Genomic DNA, 17912 nt, shown 5'->3' on the forward strand with positions numbered 1-17912 from the left:
GCTTCCTAATAACTTGTTTTTTATTTGAATAAAGCTTTCTGCAGTAAGGAACAGACTTTCTACATATAGAACAGGTCCTGTATGCAACATGCTTACCTGCTTCTCTGCACAGAAAAGAAATATGACAAACTGAGCGGTTAGTGGAGACTGTAGCTTACCATAGCGTCCTAAGTTATTTCCTATTATACTATTCTTACTGTTACTAATTACAATGATGTAAAGTAACTTAAAATTCTAACAAAATTGAAACAATTTACAAGCAGAACCCACACCAGAATCCCCTCACTGAGAAATAAAAAAATTTCAAGCCAAGGTCTTTTCCATCTGCTCTGAAAGCCTAGATGTGAAAAGCCATGGCACTTCAGGGCTTTGTGAAGTGTGGTCCCATGACTGCTGTAACAGGTCCAGCGGATCAGGTAAGTGTCAGTTGGCTGGCTGCCTGGGCAAGGAAGTTTACCAGAAATCATCCGCTCTGCAATATGGAGAGGCATGGCAAAGGGAATGTGTTGGAGAGCATAAGCTGTTCTGAAAACCTACCAGAGATGCAATAACCTCCTCAGAGAATCCATTTCTGTGGTTAACTACCCTTGTGATCAAAATGAATCCCCTACTGCCTCCCTGAAGTCCTGCCTCTGCCTTAGTAATTTATGTCCATTACAACCTGTCCTTTTCTCAGCAGACATGGACAGCAGATTATTCCCTTCCTGTCTGCAGTACCCTGCCATGCATTTGAATAATTTTGTGCTTTTTCTTCAATATTCTTCTAGATCAAGCAACCAGACTGTTTTTCTCTTTCCTTGGAGGCCTAGGAACCACTACCTTTTAAAACTGCAGTGATTGTCTTCTAGGCCATCATCAATTAGTTCACAACCACATGTGGGCTTCAGACCCAGTGGACCCAAGAAAAAAGGAGCCAATGACAAAAACAGAAATCTCCCTCTTCTCCCCCCACCTCACCACATGGGAGAAAACCTAATGGTCGCATTCACACACCTAGTCCAAAAAAATCCAATGTGCTATGCCTACAGCACTGCTGCAGACAGCATAACAGTATAGCCATAACTGACAAGGGAAAAACTGATATAAATGTTATAGAAGTTACATAGGAAAAACTGCAATGCACAGCACTACATCAGCTGAGCCTGATTCCTCAGGCTGTGGACTTTTTATAAGATAACCACTCCATATCATATTTCAAAGACCCTGATTACAGCATACTGGACTTAAGAGAGCAAAAGCCAGCCCTTTCCCATAGATTTACACACATATTTACAGGCTAATACTGATTAAGGTACAGATCGATCCCAAGGCTTTGGAAACCTTGTTATAGAAACAAGAGACCAAAGTAACAGGCTGACATACGTACACAGAAAATTCCTGTAAATTTTGCTGAATCTAAAAGCCAAACCAAAAGCCTCAAAATAACTCAACACTCCAGAACCCCAAAACCTAAACCAAAATCCAGCAGGAAAAAAATCCAGAAGCCTCTGCCAGGCTGTCTACAAAGTTTCACATGGTGATCCTCACAAATACTAAAGCAATGAAAGAAGTTTAAGGTATATAGTATATACCAAACACCACCCATCTCCAAAACCAATTGGACAAAAACATGCAAGAGACAAAGCAACTTATTCCCCAAACAGTTTTAGTTTTTCTATATGCAGATGCAAAAGAAAAACCTCAAGTATAAAAGTATACTGGGTCTATTAAAATGGAAATTGTATTGCACTTGCCATAGAATTTGCGATAAGGTTATTAAAGATAATGACTAAGTGTTCTTGAGTGGTTCGTTTTGCCAGCTCACAGTGACATTTCAATTCAAGTGCTCTATATAAAATTTTAACTACATAAAATCAAAAGAGTTAATCCAAAAGCTGAGATAAATGCTGAAACTGAATTATTTTAAAGAAAAGCTAAAGCACTTGCAAAGACTTTGCTCTTAGCATTCCTAGAAAATGACAATGCACAGCAAACCTTGTTAGGATTCCTTGTTCAGAGGCAAGTTTGTAGCACTGAGATCTAAATGGCCTTTCTAGTCAAGAGTGATTAAGCTGGACTACTAAAAAACTACATAGTGGGGAAAAAAAAGAAAATAATAATAAAAAAAAGACAGTTTTCTATCACTGCTGGTGGGAGAAAATAAATTCCCAAACACAACATTTCAAAGGAAAAACTCCACTCTGCCTTTACTTTATTCCAAAGACGTATGATATAACCACATATGGACATACATATACAGAATGCTCCAATTTCTGTGTGAATGCAGGCAAGGAGGAAAAAACTGGCAGCGTCTGCCAGCACAAGCTCTTGATGGCAACTAGCAAGTCATGGCAGAAATAACCTTTTGGAGAATGCAAAGTGGCTTTAAAAAAAGCAGAATGCTTGAAAAAAAAGCAGTAACCAAGAAGTATCAAACCTGAAAGACTTCTCAGAGTTAGTCATAATTTATTAAAGCAGAGAGGACTGCGTGCCAGCATATGTGGTTGTGCACACATCCATATACCCACCAGCTATACAAGTATAACCACACTGCGTTCCCTCCCACAACAATTTTATTTTTATTCTTTAACATCACTGCTTTCTTTAATTCAGTGTTTTCTTTAATCTAAAATTACAATTAAAAACTTGATTGAAATACAGATTTTGGTTTCCTATGCAGAAAAAGAGCAGATGTTTCGGGCCTGTTCATCTACACTGAAATTCTTGATCAGGCTGGGGTCCCTGCTGTTCTGATGGAAAGGGGGCTTTAATGGGTTTAACAACTCTGCAGTATTAGCTCTTAGACTGAGATGGACTGCTTTGGATCTGTGTAAAAATTTTCCTGAGTAAGAATAATTTGCATTCATGTATATTTTTTCTTGCTGTTGATATTTAAAAGCATAATGTTGACTTGATAATAAAAAAAAAAGTGTAGTTATACCCTGTGCAAGAAAGCTTTATCAAAGAAATGTAATCATTAACTCCTAAAATCTCAAAAAATTCTGGTCAAAATGGACTAGAAGAAGTTTGGAATTTAGAAGTTCAACAATGGAATTTTCTATATTTGTGGGTTTGTTTCTAATGCAAACAAATTCTTATATTATTGCAAAGAAGAAACAGCTTACTCAAAAGTATGTGAAAACAAGATTGTTTAGTATCAACAATATGCTATTGAGACCTTGTAAAATTCTAATTTCTTGCTAAAAATAGATTTAGAATATTGAGCAACTACAGAATTTATTAGTAGAGCTGTGAGAATACCGCATTTATGAAACCAAAAGATTCTACAGGACAGTATGTAACATTGTAAATAGCATAAATGTTATTTGAGAAGTGTTGTATTAAATGTCTGGCTAATTATTGACAAAAATATAACCGTAACAAGCTATTTGATCTAGAGACTAGTGGGTTTTTGGGGAAAAAAATACCAGGTTTTGGAACTGAAATAGCAGTAATATTCAGCTTGGAATAAAATCTACTTGAGTTTAAAAAGCTTTAGAGCTTTTCAAGTTTTTCCGTATTAGGTGAGGATACTAGGAAAGACATAGGCTAAACAGTAAGACTACCAATGCAAGCACAGAGACCATTCCTCTGCTAGCTATTTGGCTTTTGGATCATTCTTCTGTGAATGTGGAAGAAATATCAGCACTTTATGAAACTGAACAGTTTGCAATATTTTGACCAGCAGAAAACAAGACACCCCTCCTCCCTCCATTTTATTCCTATGATTCATCATTGCAAAGACATTCTTCAAAAAATGTTTTTCTATATCAGGAATCCTTCTGCACATACAAAGAGGTAAAAGTCAGCAAAATCTTGACAATCAGCTAACAGGAATGAATTCAGAAGAGTTTATTGTGTGAAAGTTGCTTGAAAATACACTTGATGAAAATGCTGAAAATACAGTTCCTTTGTACCAAAAGATCAGGTTTAAATAAGTGGATTTTGAAAGCCAATGTGAGAGGGGAAGACCGATTTATTTTTCTAATAGTTATCTTATGATGAGTCACCAAAATGTATTATCTTTTTAATCAAATCAATTAGAAGAGGTTGTAAAGAGCAGGAACTGGAAGCATTATTAAATAAATCTCCATGTGTTATCAGTGCCTCAGAGACAGGCTTAAGAAAATATAAGAACCATCAACCCACACACAAAGGCTTTTTTAAAAAAATGTTTATAAAGTGCTTAACACTACTGAGATAGCATTTCTAATCAAAATTCTACTCAGGTAGAATAATAAAATCCTACCAAATACTAACCTGAAATACTACCTCTCTAGCGAGGATATAAAATATATCTCTTGATTTACCACACAAGAATATATTTTTAAAAATAGTTTCTTGTGAATATATCTACTGTTTATTGCAGTATATACTCCTAAGTAGCCAATAAATTCTTAGCACAGAGAGGATTTTTACATTTTATTTTGCAACAGCCTAACCAGAAGGTTTTGATCAAAGCCAGTTCCACATTTTGGAGAGAATGCTTATTCTCAGTATATTCTTTCTCAAACCTTTCAATTTCTCATCTTCCTTCTCCCTCACCCACCTCCTCACCCCAAGCCTAAGAATCTTTCAAGGATCGCACCACCTTCCACCATATTATTTAGTATAAAGCCTTCAGAAATAAATCAAACCACTTGCCAAAACAGTATGTCTGGAAATTCAAGATGCATGAAGAATGGAGGAATATCAGTCATTCCAGACAGATCAGTCAGTAGAGCTAGAAGTCAAAAGACTAATACCACAAGTGTCTAAAAAAAGTTTAGACAAGTTGGGTAGATGGCTTTGTTTTAATGAGATAATATGAACAATCTGAAAATTATCTTAGTCTGTAGAGCTGCTGAAAGGTGAGTTGTACAGAAACCCACACACGCTAGGACAAACCCAAACTGTGCTCCATCATATTACATGTTAATACAGATTACTCTAAAGACTGTCTGGCTCTTTCTTGCAGCAGTCATTTCACTGGCCTTACTGAGAGTTGTAATACTATATAAAATCAATGATACTTTTAAATAGGGATTTTTAAAATGTTACTTACTTTAATGTACCCCACGTCCCTGAAAGGAAGTTAGATTACTATCTCTAGAAAGCGATACACTTCAATATTATAATATAATATAAAAATAATTATAATATTATAATTAGCTATGAACAATAGGAACTGAATCTTTCAGTACAAGGATATGCAGAAAGCATCATCATGCCAAATATCACTGTATTACTAAGTGTTTTGTACACAACAGCCAGTGGGACATTAGGGGGTAGTAGGTGCTGCCTGCCAGTGACCCTACTTACTCTGGGAGCATGGGAGGGAAAAAGAAAACAAGCAGCATAAAAGAATTAGGTAGGACCGTGGCCTGGTTACATACATGTAGTGCTAATATTGCCGCAGTATCTGCATACAAGAATTCCAAGAGAGTTTGGCACTACATAGGATGAAGAAAACCACACAGCAATAGAAACTACTGTGGCAGTGATATATTTTCTGCCATGAGTTATTATATGATAACAGTACTTACCATATTTGTGCGGCACATAGAAGTAGGTGAAAGGGTTACATTACTATAATCATCAATAACTAATCTGGAGCAAAAAATGGTGATTTTGCAAATGAAAACTGCTCAGATGTGCAGGAATTTATAAGCATCTTGGAGCTCTGTAAATCTGCTTTAGTACAATGTCCACAAAGGAGCCATTAATTAATGCAAGTTAAAAATTTATAGTAGGTTTATTATTTAAACAGGATTACTTCTTATAGCTGATCGCTGAAGATTACACTTTGTCATATGTTATAAGAAGCCTACAATGTGATTTAACAATTTTGCTGTTCAGCCTGTGACTTAACCTTTGAAGAGCCCACAATACTGTAACATTCTCCTAAAGGAGACTTGGTTGGATAGTCACTGAAGAAACAGCAGTGTCAGTTGAAATGTCACTACTTCCAAGCTTTTGACCCTGCTCCTCTGCAGAAGGTTAATACTTCTGTAGTAAAGTCAGAAAAATAGATCATGTGGGCACTTATAGTTTGCTTTAGTGCAAAGAAAGTTGGATAATGTAACCCCATATAAAAAGCTGTTGACACTAACTGTTTCTGTACTTAAGCAGAAAGGGACAACTCAAAGGATCCCTCTTCCACCAGTTCTGGTGTTATAGCCTCTGGTAATGGGAGGTGACTTCTACTGGAGACCTAATGGTGCAGCTGGAAGATGGTAACACCTTCAGTGAGCACAGTCATTCTGCAGAAAGCCTTTGAACGTATTTTGCTCTGTGTCGCATGGATGAATATAAGTAAATGCTGTTCTTAAATCAAATGGAAGGAGCTGCTAGAGGACACTGCAACAGACTTCAGGGTATCAACACCATTCCAGCTGAGAACTTAATGCTGGAACCCTCTGTGCCAAACTAGGATGTTTCCTTATAGGGCCTCACGCACGTAGACACTATTTTTCTGTTGTGTGATCCCCACGGTAGTCAGAAGAAAGGCCAAAAAAGAATTTGCTATTTTATGTTACCATAAAGAAAAAAAAAAATCAAAGATTCCAGCAATTTTCCACTAGTAGAAAAGGACTTTGCATGAAATTTGCATTTTAAAATACAAAATTAGACACTCTTGAGTGATATAATTCCCCTTGCTCTGTCTCCATTAATGATCAGCAAAATTAGGGAGTACTGCTTCCAGCTGTAAAGAACTTCTGTGGTGCAGACATCTTTGTAGGTGGGCAGGTTAGGATACAAATGCTCCTTGCAAGACAGAGGGCTAGGGTCATCCTGTTGTCAATTGCCTATCACTTATAGCATCATGGGGTGTCCAGGCCGTGCTACAGCCCAGACAATAGCCATGGGAGATTCTTATTTCCTAGACACTTAAAAAATTATTCTGCAACTTGATTAAAATCAAAACATGGATTTTTAAAAAAGTGTTAATTGTTAAAATTAATTATTTTAGTATTAAAGTATTAAACCCTATCATTTCTGCTGTTTAAATATTATTAATTTTTGCCTATTACTAAAATGGAATACAATGAACACTACGGTCCTACACCATTTATTTTATTCCTATACTTTTTCTGAAGCTTTTCTGCACGAACAATACATTGTTCTATTGCAGGAATGCAGGGGAGCTGGAAGCCTGGGAGACAAGGGTCAAAGACACCAATAGCAGAGTGGGAACACTATCAAGATTGAAGAAAAAACATGTCAGCTGAGTGCTTCTGCTTAAACGATCTGCAGTGAAATAGCTGGCACTGCTAAAATTAAAATGGGCTTATTCTGTGCTTTAAGCCGTGAGTGGTCCACTTTGTTTCTCTCAGTTTCATCGAGGCTCTGCACTCAGGTAGTTCACGATTTGAAGATTTTTTCAAGCATTAAAGCAAGAAACTTATTGTAAATACAAAAATTGATTAGATTATGGGCTATAATTTTACTGTAAATGGTAGCCAGGGGTTGTAGAATTTTGTAAAGTCTTCAGTACCAATAAATAAATATGTGCAAAGCCTGAACTCACATTCTAAAAATATCTTACTCATTTTCAGACTTCGTAAGGAGACACAATGAGGGTTTAAAATGTTAGCTGTCACATAACTATACATAAGCTGCTATGAACAATTGCTTTTCTGGAACAAAGCACCCAGTCCATACAGGCGAGGGGATGGCTTTAAGAGTTCGGCAATCCCTAGGCAGCACAGAGCTCAGGAGCAGGCTTGTTAGTAACAACACTAACACACAGGGGTTGTTCTAATTCTAAACAGTCAGATGAAGACGGCAGTTCAGGGCAATGACTAGGACAAGGATCATGCTAAACTTATTTGTTTTCACACCCAGTGAGAAATTCATGAATACCTAGCAATATATTAGTTGCCACCCACCTTCTGTGGTGACTGGGAGAGAAATCTCCATGCAGGCTGCAGACTGTGCTTTTCTGAAGGGGGGCCTCCCAGGCCCTCGGCGGTTTGCTTTTGAGACGTCTGCACTGGAAAGTCGTTTTCCTGAACTGCAGCTCTGGGACGTTGGACTTGTACAGTGACCATTCACATGATCTGGAAAGTGAATGCAAAAAGTTCTAGGTAAAGTGCCAGCTCCTGAAATGCAGAATGGAGGAGAGATGTACTTTCTGATATTTAAGAATGGGTTAAATAAAATCTGAGAATAACTACTTATTTGCTTTATCAACCCAGCATGTACATGTAAGATTACCTCACCATATCTTTAAGGCATACTTTGAAAAAAACCAAGGGCCATAGAACTGGTACATGTTCTCAACAGCTGCAGATCCCACAGCATTTTGTTGACCTATGTGAACAGGCAATTTATCAAAATACTGCTGGGAATACTGTCATCCCTGATGTTGTGTCTCCTAACAGATGCCAAATAAATTTGAAAATTATCTTTCCTTTTAGCCCTTATAAAGAACTGCAAGTGTAATTTACTACAGGGTAGGATTTAGAGCTAGACCCCTTCCCTACCTGGCTTGAAACTGCATGGAACAGGCATCTAACTGCCACTATTTGGGATAATTATAAAACAAGCCATTATATTGCTAAGGATTTTATTCTTTATATACCACACAGGTTTATTTTATAGCTAAGGAAACAGACTGCCGCACAACTGCTTTGTCTGCTACAGATCTAAAGATATGAGGCTAAGTCCTTGGACCCCTACTAGAGGCCATGGCCAATATGCACAGCACATGCTGCTGTCTGATGGGGTGAAAAATAAAACATGTCTGCTTTAAACTCTGCACACATTCATCTGTTCTTTGTTACTGGCAACAGATCTTTAAACCCCAACAACCTACTGATCAAGGCTTAGATCAGAGTTCAGAGTGGGTTGGACTGGACTATAAAACATTCATGCTATATTTTTCCTCCTCTCATGCTTCTTACGGCAACGTGAGAAGAATTACTGAACACAATTTTCTGCTCAACATACGAAAGGATACACACAGAAGTATAACTGAATTATTTTTGGTCAGCAGGTAATTCATACTTACTAATTTAAGTAAACAGGAGGTAATATGCCTAACAAAAATTCAGACTTATGCAAGCACACTGAATATTTCTATTCAAAAATATGGAAGCTCAATACTATAGGTAAGGAAAAGCTTGGGGTTTCTGCCTTCATTTTAAATGTCAGGTTATTTATATCTGAGAATTAGATTAGTCTTTAAGATTCTGTATGTCAGTATCATATTCAGTTAAATCCCTTTGATATACCAAGATGAATTTATTTCTTGGTTACTATGCCATGATAGCTCCACTGTACATGATGAAAAGCTATTTCTATATTCAGATGATAAAACAGATTTTTATACTGAATACAGCATATGTAGTGTGCTATTATATGTAGTCTTCCAATGCGTAAGTCATGTCCTTTCCACGTGAAAGCAGTTCAGTCTTAATGAATAAAATTGGAAATAATTGTTCAGAATTATAGTTTAGAAAGCAATTTAGTATCTGTACTACATAATGAGACAGCTCTGTAGGAGACACAACTTTCATGATTCTTACCATGTTTCTTAATACATGGCTATTAACTGAGCTAACAGCAGATATAAAACTGATGTGGATGATTCATTCAACTTATAGTTAGGGAATTTTCCAAAATATGCTGGAACTATTAATATATTTCAGTAGAAAGTCCTTTGAGATTGGGGCTTTGTTCAAGGGCACAGGCTGACTGTTCAACCTCAGCAACAGACACATCCCCATCCAGCTGCTTCCTTTCTTCAAAATTCAGTTTGTGTGGAGGAGTTTCAGCATGATATCATACAATTATCTCCAGGGGGATCCTAGGAAGTGGTGAGGAACATAACAAAGAATCATATTCTATAGAAACGTCAACAACACTTGAGAGTCCCATTCCCTGAACACTGTACAGAATGGGCACAATTAATCTAAACCCCTATTCACTATGCCAAATTTTAAGAGAAATGTGGCTGTTTCTCTTAGTATGCTTGCTTCTCTCAGTTACCTTCAAAGGCCCAAGTTAAACAAAAAACAATCAGTAGGATCTGGGCATCCAAATCCCATTAGTTGTTTTGACAATGCCTTTTCAAACAAGCAAAGCCATTTCTTGTGTAGAAAAAAAAATCAGGCCTCATCCTAGAAGCTGCCAGGATACTCCTTCAAGTACTGAAGTTGGTGACATGTTAATGAGTGCTACAGTAATGACCAGAAGAGGGATTTTAGTGATCAGCTACACACTTTTCTATATTTTAACACTGTTCTGTTCTTCTGATTAGACATGATTATTTTTTTAAACGTATGCAACAAAGAGCAATGCAGCTCTTCAAACCTTAGTAAAAACAAAAAGACACTGTACAGATAGTAATATAATGATGGGAAGTATGACTGCAACATTTTTGCTGAGAAGCTGATAAGAATAAAAATCTATGAGAAAATCCTATGTGTGTATTTAAAAATTAATTCTTCATGTTTTTATGGTATAAGCTCAGTGATACAAAATGTTTCTAAAGAAAGGTTATGTACTTTCTAAGAAAGGGTTCCTTACTGCATTGTCTGAAAAATATGAAGTGTGCAAGAAACCTGATAAGAAAAAAAAAATACTAGTTTCCTGGGGAGAAAGCACTGCACAAAAAGCCCCCTTCTTGTTTCTACCCTTTTCTACCACTGCATTTGCTGTTGCCTCCTATCCCTTCCCATGGGTGCTGCTGCCCGTGAGGTCAAGGGAATTTGCATTATACTCTCTAGTGCTCCTAGATTCCAGCAGCAAGTACCAGAGTTACTAACATACTAATGTCAGGCATCCTGGCTTAGCAGAGCTTAGCCTTGAAGCAGTCTCCAGACTGTGCAACAGCCATCCCGCTCTGCCAGGGCAGCAGCCTTTTCTCCTGTTTGTGGACAGTGAACTAAATAGTCAGGGCTCAGTCTGTAGCTATTCTGTTCATTAATTTAAAAATGTAAGGCTCATCCAAGCCATTGGAAGTAATCATAGCACATTACCCCATACTACAATATGTTAGCCCATTTTATACTGACTTAACACCGCTGATTTAATAAAACAGATAGTAATAAATTTTATCTAAGATGTATTAAAATATATAAAAGAGAAGTTCATGACATAAATTCTCTATCGCGTGCTGCTCCTACAGTGCAGGTCCTGGTTGTTTGCCTTTGTCTGGCCTCATGGCATTACCCATATGAATTAAAAATGTTTTAGCTATCCCTGTTACTGAACAGTAGCACCATCCAGTGCAGCGTGTACCCCAAAAACTGCTTAAAAAAAGAAACAGAACTGTGCTGGATGGAAGGCCAGTGTGTCACAAAAAATACCCGTGAGATGATGAGATTTAGAAGAACTGAAGAAGTAACATTAGTTACTGTGAACTTGTTGAAACTACTGAGATGCCTTCTGAGAGATGCAATGCGCAACATAACAGCAGCAAGCCTGCTGGAAAGCCTCAAATGTAATCTTATTTCTTCACAGAGTATTATACAGACAGGAAACATATTATATATACACAGGCTGATTTTAGTTTACACATAGTAATGTGTATGGTACACAACCTGCCTTGTCATACAACTGCTTTAAGCTACTTGGTGACCTCTGCAAAAAGCAGGAGGAACCAACAATTTACCAGCGAAAAAGCTGAACCCTTGTTAAAACAAAATGTATTAAAAATGTCAGTTAGAAGGGAGAAACATGTATTTGCAGCTGCTGTCTTGGAAGTTGTGTTACACTAGACATAACAAAAAAAACCCAACCATTTTTTTCAGTTCTAACAAAGGGATAAATTATCACAGAAAAACTAGCTAAAAACCAGTTCTTACTAATGATCTGAGAGAGGCTGAGAACAAAGAAGTTTAACTAATTAGAAGCATTATAACATCATTCTAATTTATAAGGAAATAATCAATAAAAGAGCAGGGAAGAGGACCAGAGAGAGATGCTTTAATATGGAGCAGAAAGAACCTGAAAAATTAATCCCAGAGGATCTCCTCAACAAATGTTGAGAAATAAAAACTCTGCTGTTGAAGGGAAGAAAAGTTTATCTGTTTCCACTGGGGGCTTTTTGTGTATTATCAATAAATTAGATTTGGGGTAATAATTATGGGTGTGACTAACCTCTTTACAGAGCAAAGAGGTACACATTTAAATCAAGTAAAAATGAGATCTCATAACTGTACAAATGGCCTGAAGAAGAGCCTCAGGTTTCCATGTAAATGAACCAAATTTGTGTCAAAGTAGTGTGATCATTCATCAGTGACAATATAGACTGACACCTTAAACTTTAACAAATTACTCTTAAAAGCAAATCCCTTACAAAGCCAGGAGCACAATTTTCTCTTGGTGCAGTTCTGTCAGCCAGGCAGGAGAGGAAGTGTGAGCCCTAGCAGAAGAGGTTAGTACAGATGTACTGCCAGCAAAAATGTATATTTACCATCATGTCTTCGTCAGTTTGAAGAGGAAGGATGAATTGCTCTATTGACATACGGCTAGTACATTTAGGTCCATGCTAGGAGTATAATGTGCTATTGTTTTACTATACTGACTGTGCAGTATAGTGGTATTCTTATTATGGTAATGAACTCCTATCACGCACTTGATCATAGATATAATTTTTTTGAAAGCAGGGTGAAGAGATATATTTTTCAGAGAAATCAAATACTGTAAAGTGGTTGAAAAGACTGTTGTCACTGACAGAGCCCCTTTTAAAACTGGTATTTTTTGCCTGCAATTATGAACAATGAAATCAAAATACAAAATAAACACCATCCAAAAAAAAGAACAGCAAAAGTATATTACTGTATGTCATAACATCACCTCTTCGTTATCATATCCGGAAAACCAAACCTGGCAGTGCAAATCTAAAAATAAATCTAGCTTTGTTCCTGAGAACAGTGGGACAACTTTGGACTACTTGGATCTAACTCTGCTCCTCTGATTCCCCTGCTGAATTTCTAGTGATCATATGACACCACACTACTGGAATGACTGTCTTAAAAAGTACACCGCACGCAGTGTGCCTCAACAGAATAATGTAATATAAATTGTTGTTATGCTTTGTACAATAAACAGGAAAACACTGACAGAAAACTTGATTTCATTCTGAAACATAAGCATGAAACATGACATATCCTGAGCTGCAAAGGACTACACTGAAACATCCAAGTAGAGTGGATGAACCATAAGACCACCTAGGATACTAGCAACTAGTCCTGAGCACCCCTTATTAGTAGGATTGCACCTGCATTTTCAAGATGGAATAATCTAGGTTTAATTCTCTGTTTTTGAAAATGAAAACTTCTTCAAGGAGGTTGGATTGGAGACATTTTTTCAACCTGAACATGGCAAAAATAAAGCATGACACACATGAGCTGGAGACTTTCTAAACAAAACACCTTTCCATCTGAAATAAAGGAACAAAATTTACGATAATTACAACAAAAGTGATTTTAGTCAATTCTAACCATATTCTTCCAGATATTCTTCCCGATTTTTCCTAAAATAACTGTTTTTAGCTACAGATAAGAACGTCTGAAGCAATTGAGCTAGCATCAATCCATAAATGCTAACATATAATTTGCCTGCAAATTCTCAACAGAAAAAGGCACAGACATGGTCAAATAAGGTATTCCAAATATAATAAATTTAACACGTAATTTTTATGCAGTAATCGATTATTTAAAAAATCTCTTTTTCCAAACTTGTTAGGATTATGTCTTGTAGATTTTTGACAGGTTTCATACCAGGTTATTACAATAAACAAACTAGTATCAATCGGTCATTCTTATTTTAATGCTGCAAACCCAGATTTCACAGTTGATAACTTCTAATTTAGAGTTCTTATATATCCCTCTGTTAGCAATTTGTTGTCAAAATAATTACACATGGAAGGATACATGGAGCCAAGAGAAGTTTGCTCCCTTTTGGGAGCTAAGATCCAAGACATCACTGAGAGGGTGCTACGCCCTGTCAAGAGCACAGGTTACTATCTGCTGTTACTCTTCCACATGGGCACAAATGATGCTATAAGCCAGAGCCTGGGAAGAACCAAGGAAGACTATTAAGCCCTGGGGGAGCAAGTGAAAAATATTGGTGCCCAAGTCATCTTCTCCTCTATTTTATCAGTTGGAGAAAAATGGACAGCCAATAACAGACGAATAATGCAAACTCTTGGCTATGTGGCTGGTGCCGTCGTGAGGGTTTTGGCTTTTACGACAATGGGACATTCCCCAGGAACCACAGCCTGTGAGGGAGGGATGGAATCCACCTGTCTAGAAAGGGCAATTGAATCTCTGGCAGCAGGCTGGCTCACTTGGTGAGGGGGGCTTTAAACTGAAAGACTTGTCATGGTTTTAGCTGGGATAAAGTTAATTTTCTTCACTGTAGCTGGCATAGTGCTGTGTTTTGGGCTTAGTATGAAAATAATGTTGATAACACACCGATGTTTTAGTTGTTCCTAGGTAGTGCTTGTACTAGTCAAGGACTTTTTTAGCTTCCCATACTCTGCAGGGTGCACAAGAAGCCAGGAGGGGAGGGGGTACAGCTAAGAGAGTGGCTTCAAACTGGCCAAAGGGATATTCCATGTCATGTAACACCATACCCAGTATGTTAACTAGGAGGAGCTGGCCAGGGGAGACAGGAAGCAATTGCAGCCCGGGGACCAGCAGCATGGTGAGTGGTTGTATCGTTTGTGTATTGGCTTTTTTCCCTTTTTCCCTTTTCCTTTTTATTATATTATCATTATTATTTTAATTACTAAACTGTTCTTATTTCAACCCACAAGTTTTTTTCTTTTGCTTTTGCTCTTCCGATTCTCTCCCCTGTACCACAGAGGTGGGGGGAGTGAGAGAGTGGCTGCGTGGTGTTCAGTTGCTGACTGGGGCTGAACCACGACAGGGGGCAGGGTCCAACGTGTCAACATTAATGCTATCACATCCAATGGGGGAATAAGCCAGGCCAACCAGAGCAGCAACAAAGGTGCCTTAACTGCCTCACAACAATTAGAAGACCAGCCCCCTCGAAGGTGTGCATGCCTATAGTGGGTGCTTGTACACCCCTCCAGGGAAACCTGCAAGCTCAATCACCTCTCTGAAATGCCTGTACACCAACACATGCAGCATGGGGAATAAACAGGAGGAACAAGACATGTGTGCGGTTGCAGAGCCACAATCTGATTGCTGTTTCAGAGACATGGTGGGATAGCTCACATGACTGGAATGCTGCCATGGATGGCTACAGGCTTTTCTGAAAACACAGGCCAGCAAAGCGAGATGGGGGATTTGCTCTTTATGTGAGGGAACAACTGGAACGTATCAAGCTCTGCCTAGGGGCCGAGATAAAACAAGTGGGTAAAAACGAAGGGGCAGGCAAATATGGGTGACACTGTTGTGGGCATTTGCTACAGGCCACCTGATGAGGAAGAGGAAGTCGAAAAGGCTTTCTGCAGACAGCTGGAAGTAGCCTCACAATCGCAGGCCCTGGTTCTCATGGGGGACTTCAGCCACCCTAATATTTGCTGGAAAAGCAACATGGCGAGGCATGCACAGTCTGCAGGAAGTTCCTGCAGAGCATCGAGGATAACTTTTTGACACAGGTGGTGGAAGAGCCAATGAGGCGAGATGTGCTGATGGACCTTATACTAACGAACAAAGAAGGTCTAGCTGAGGATGTGAGGGCTGGCGGTAGCCTTGGCTGCAGTGACCATGAGATGGTGGAGTTCAGGATCCTGTGTGGTAGAAGCAGGGCAACAAGTAGGATTACAACCCCGGACTTCATGAGAGCTAACTTTGGCCTCCTCAAAGACCTGCTTGGAGGAATCCCACGGGTTAGGGCTTTAGAAGGTAGGGGGGCCCAAGAGAACTGGTCAATATTCAAGTACCACTTCCTCCAAGCTCAAGATGGGCACATCCCCATGAGGAAGAAGTCAAGGACAGGAGCCAGGAGACCTGCATGGATGAGCAAAGACCTAGAAAAACTCAAATGGAAGAAGGAGGTTCACAGTATGTGGAAAAGGGCCTGGCTACTTGGGAGGAATATAGGAACATTGCCAGGGTATGCAGAGATGCAACGAGGAAGACCAAGGCCCACTTGGAACTAAATCTGGCAAGGGATGTCAAGGATAATGAGAAGGGCTTCTTCAAATACATCAGCAGTAAAAGAAAGATTGGGGAAACTGTGGGCCTGCTGCTGGACGAGGTGGGTGCCCTGGTGACGCAGGATGTAGAGAAGGCAGGTTTACTGAATACCTTCTTTGCTTGAGTCTTTTCTGCTTTGGCTGGCCCTCAAGCATCCCAGCCCCCAGAGGTGAGAGAGAAAATTTGGAGAAAGGTAGACTTTCCCTTGGTTAAGGAGGATTGGGTCAGAGATCACTGGGGCAAACTGGATCTTCACAAATCCACGGGCCCCAATGGGTCCCCCAGCACCTCATGGGTGCTGAGGGAGCTGGTGGATGCTGTTGCTAAGCCACTCTCCATCATCTTTGAAAGGTCATGGAGAAGAGGAGAGGTGAGGTGCCTGAGGACTGGAGGGTAGCCAATGTCACTCCAGTCTTCAAAAAAGGCAGGAAGGAGGACCCAGGAAACTATAGGCCAGTCAGCCTCACCTCCATCCCTGGAAAGGTGATGGAACAGTTCATTCCAGAAGTTCATCTCCAGGCATGTAGAGGAAAAGAAGGTTATCAGAAGTAGCCAACATGGATTCGCCAAAGGGAGATCGGGCCTGGCCAAGCCAATAGCCTTCTGTGATGGTGTGACTGGCTGGGCCGATGAAGGGAGAGCAGTGGATGTTGTTTACCTTGACTTCGGCAAGGCTTTTGACCCCATCTCCCATAACATCCTCATAGGTGATCTTAGGAAGAAAGTGGACAAGTGAGGTGGATTGAGAACTGGCTGAACAACAGAGCTCAGAAGGTTGCGATCAATGGCACAGAGTTTGGTTGGAGGCCTGGTAATCTTATGTGTAGCCCTAGATTTTGACTGCTGGAAAGCATTACAACTGATGAGTGTACAGAGACCACAGAATGGAATTATACTACATATGTGTTTGCATTGCTTGAAAGGAGTGGAAAAATTACTTACCTTTGAGAATCCTCAGTAAGAAACTCTTCCTGAAGTAGAGAACTTAGGAACAGTGAATATCTATTACATTGTGAGCCTAATAGTTGCATATAATTTTCTTATTATCAGCTCTTAAACATATCAATTATAAACTGCATATTTATAGTTTAATTTTGACAATTTTAAGCACTTACCTTTCCTTTAAACTACTTGCTTGTTAAATCTCCCATATAGATCAGGTGAGTTTGTGGTTGGTTTTGTGGTTGGTTTTGTGGTTCTTTGTTCTTTTTTTAATTTATTTTTAATCTGGAAGCATTAGAAGTCAGAACACAGCCCTTTTTTGCATTTGAACTATAACCACACAGCACATGCCTATTACGCTGTAATAGTTCCCAGCTGACCTGCTCATCAGCTCTTGTTGCTTTTTCTCATTCTGTTTTTTTGGACTGGCAGAGTGCTAATACATCCATTAACATAGGTTCTCTTTTTAAAATGTTTGACCATAAACCTTCTCTTATTTAATTAAGGAAGAAACCGGTGCTGTCATACACCTGACCTTCAGCAGATGTAGGAGACTTTTGTCTTGTAGGGTCCTAGCTACAGAATATCAAAATCCAAACCTGAAAATGTGAAATTGCAGAGACACAAAATGTTTAAAACCATTTCTGTAGAAGTATAAGCCTTTAGTCCAACCAATGTTTTTCATCTTAATAGTGGTCAAACTTGCAGCAAAAAAGGCAAACCACAGCCTCCACTGAGTCAGCGAGAGCACAGCCAGCAGCTTGAGGGATGTAATCCTTCCCCACTATTTGGTACTTGTCAGACTGCACCCCAAGCCCTGTGCTCAGTTTTTGGCTCTCCCCTACAAGATATTGACATACAGGTATGAGTTCAGCAGGGGTCCCA

At 39.0% G+C, this 17912-nt stretch overlaps 1 protein-coding gene across 2 annotated transcripts in view; it reads right to left on the reverse strand.

Moving 5' to 3' along the window:
- The window catches only part of STXBP5L (syntaxin binding protein 5L), a 210132-nt gene that overhangs the window by 18605 nt on the left and 173615 nt on the right, over nt 1–17912 (reverse strand). For both annotated transcript variants that reach the window (XM_064465600.1, XM_064465593.1), the window contains one exon: nt 7851–8021. In XM_064465600.1, the coding sequence (XP_064321670.1) occupies nt 7851–8021 (171 nt within the window). The remainder of the gene's footprint in view (nt 1–7850; nt 8022–17912) is intronic.

Source organism: Phalacrocorax carbo, chromosome 1 (genome assembly GCF_963921805.1).
Source record: "Phalacrocorax carbo chromosome 1, bPhaCar2.1, whole genome shotgun sequence".
NCBI classification, from domain to species: Eukaryota; Metazoa; Chordata; class Aves; order Suliformes; family Phalacrocoracidae; genus Phalacrocorax; species Phalacrocorax carbo.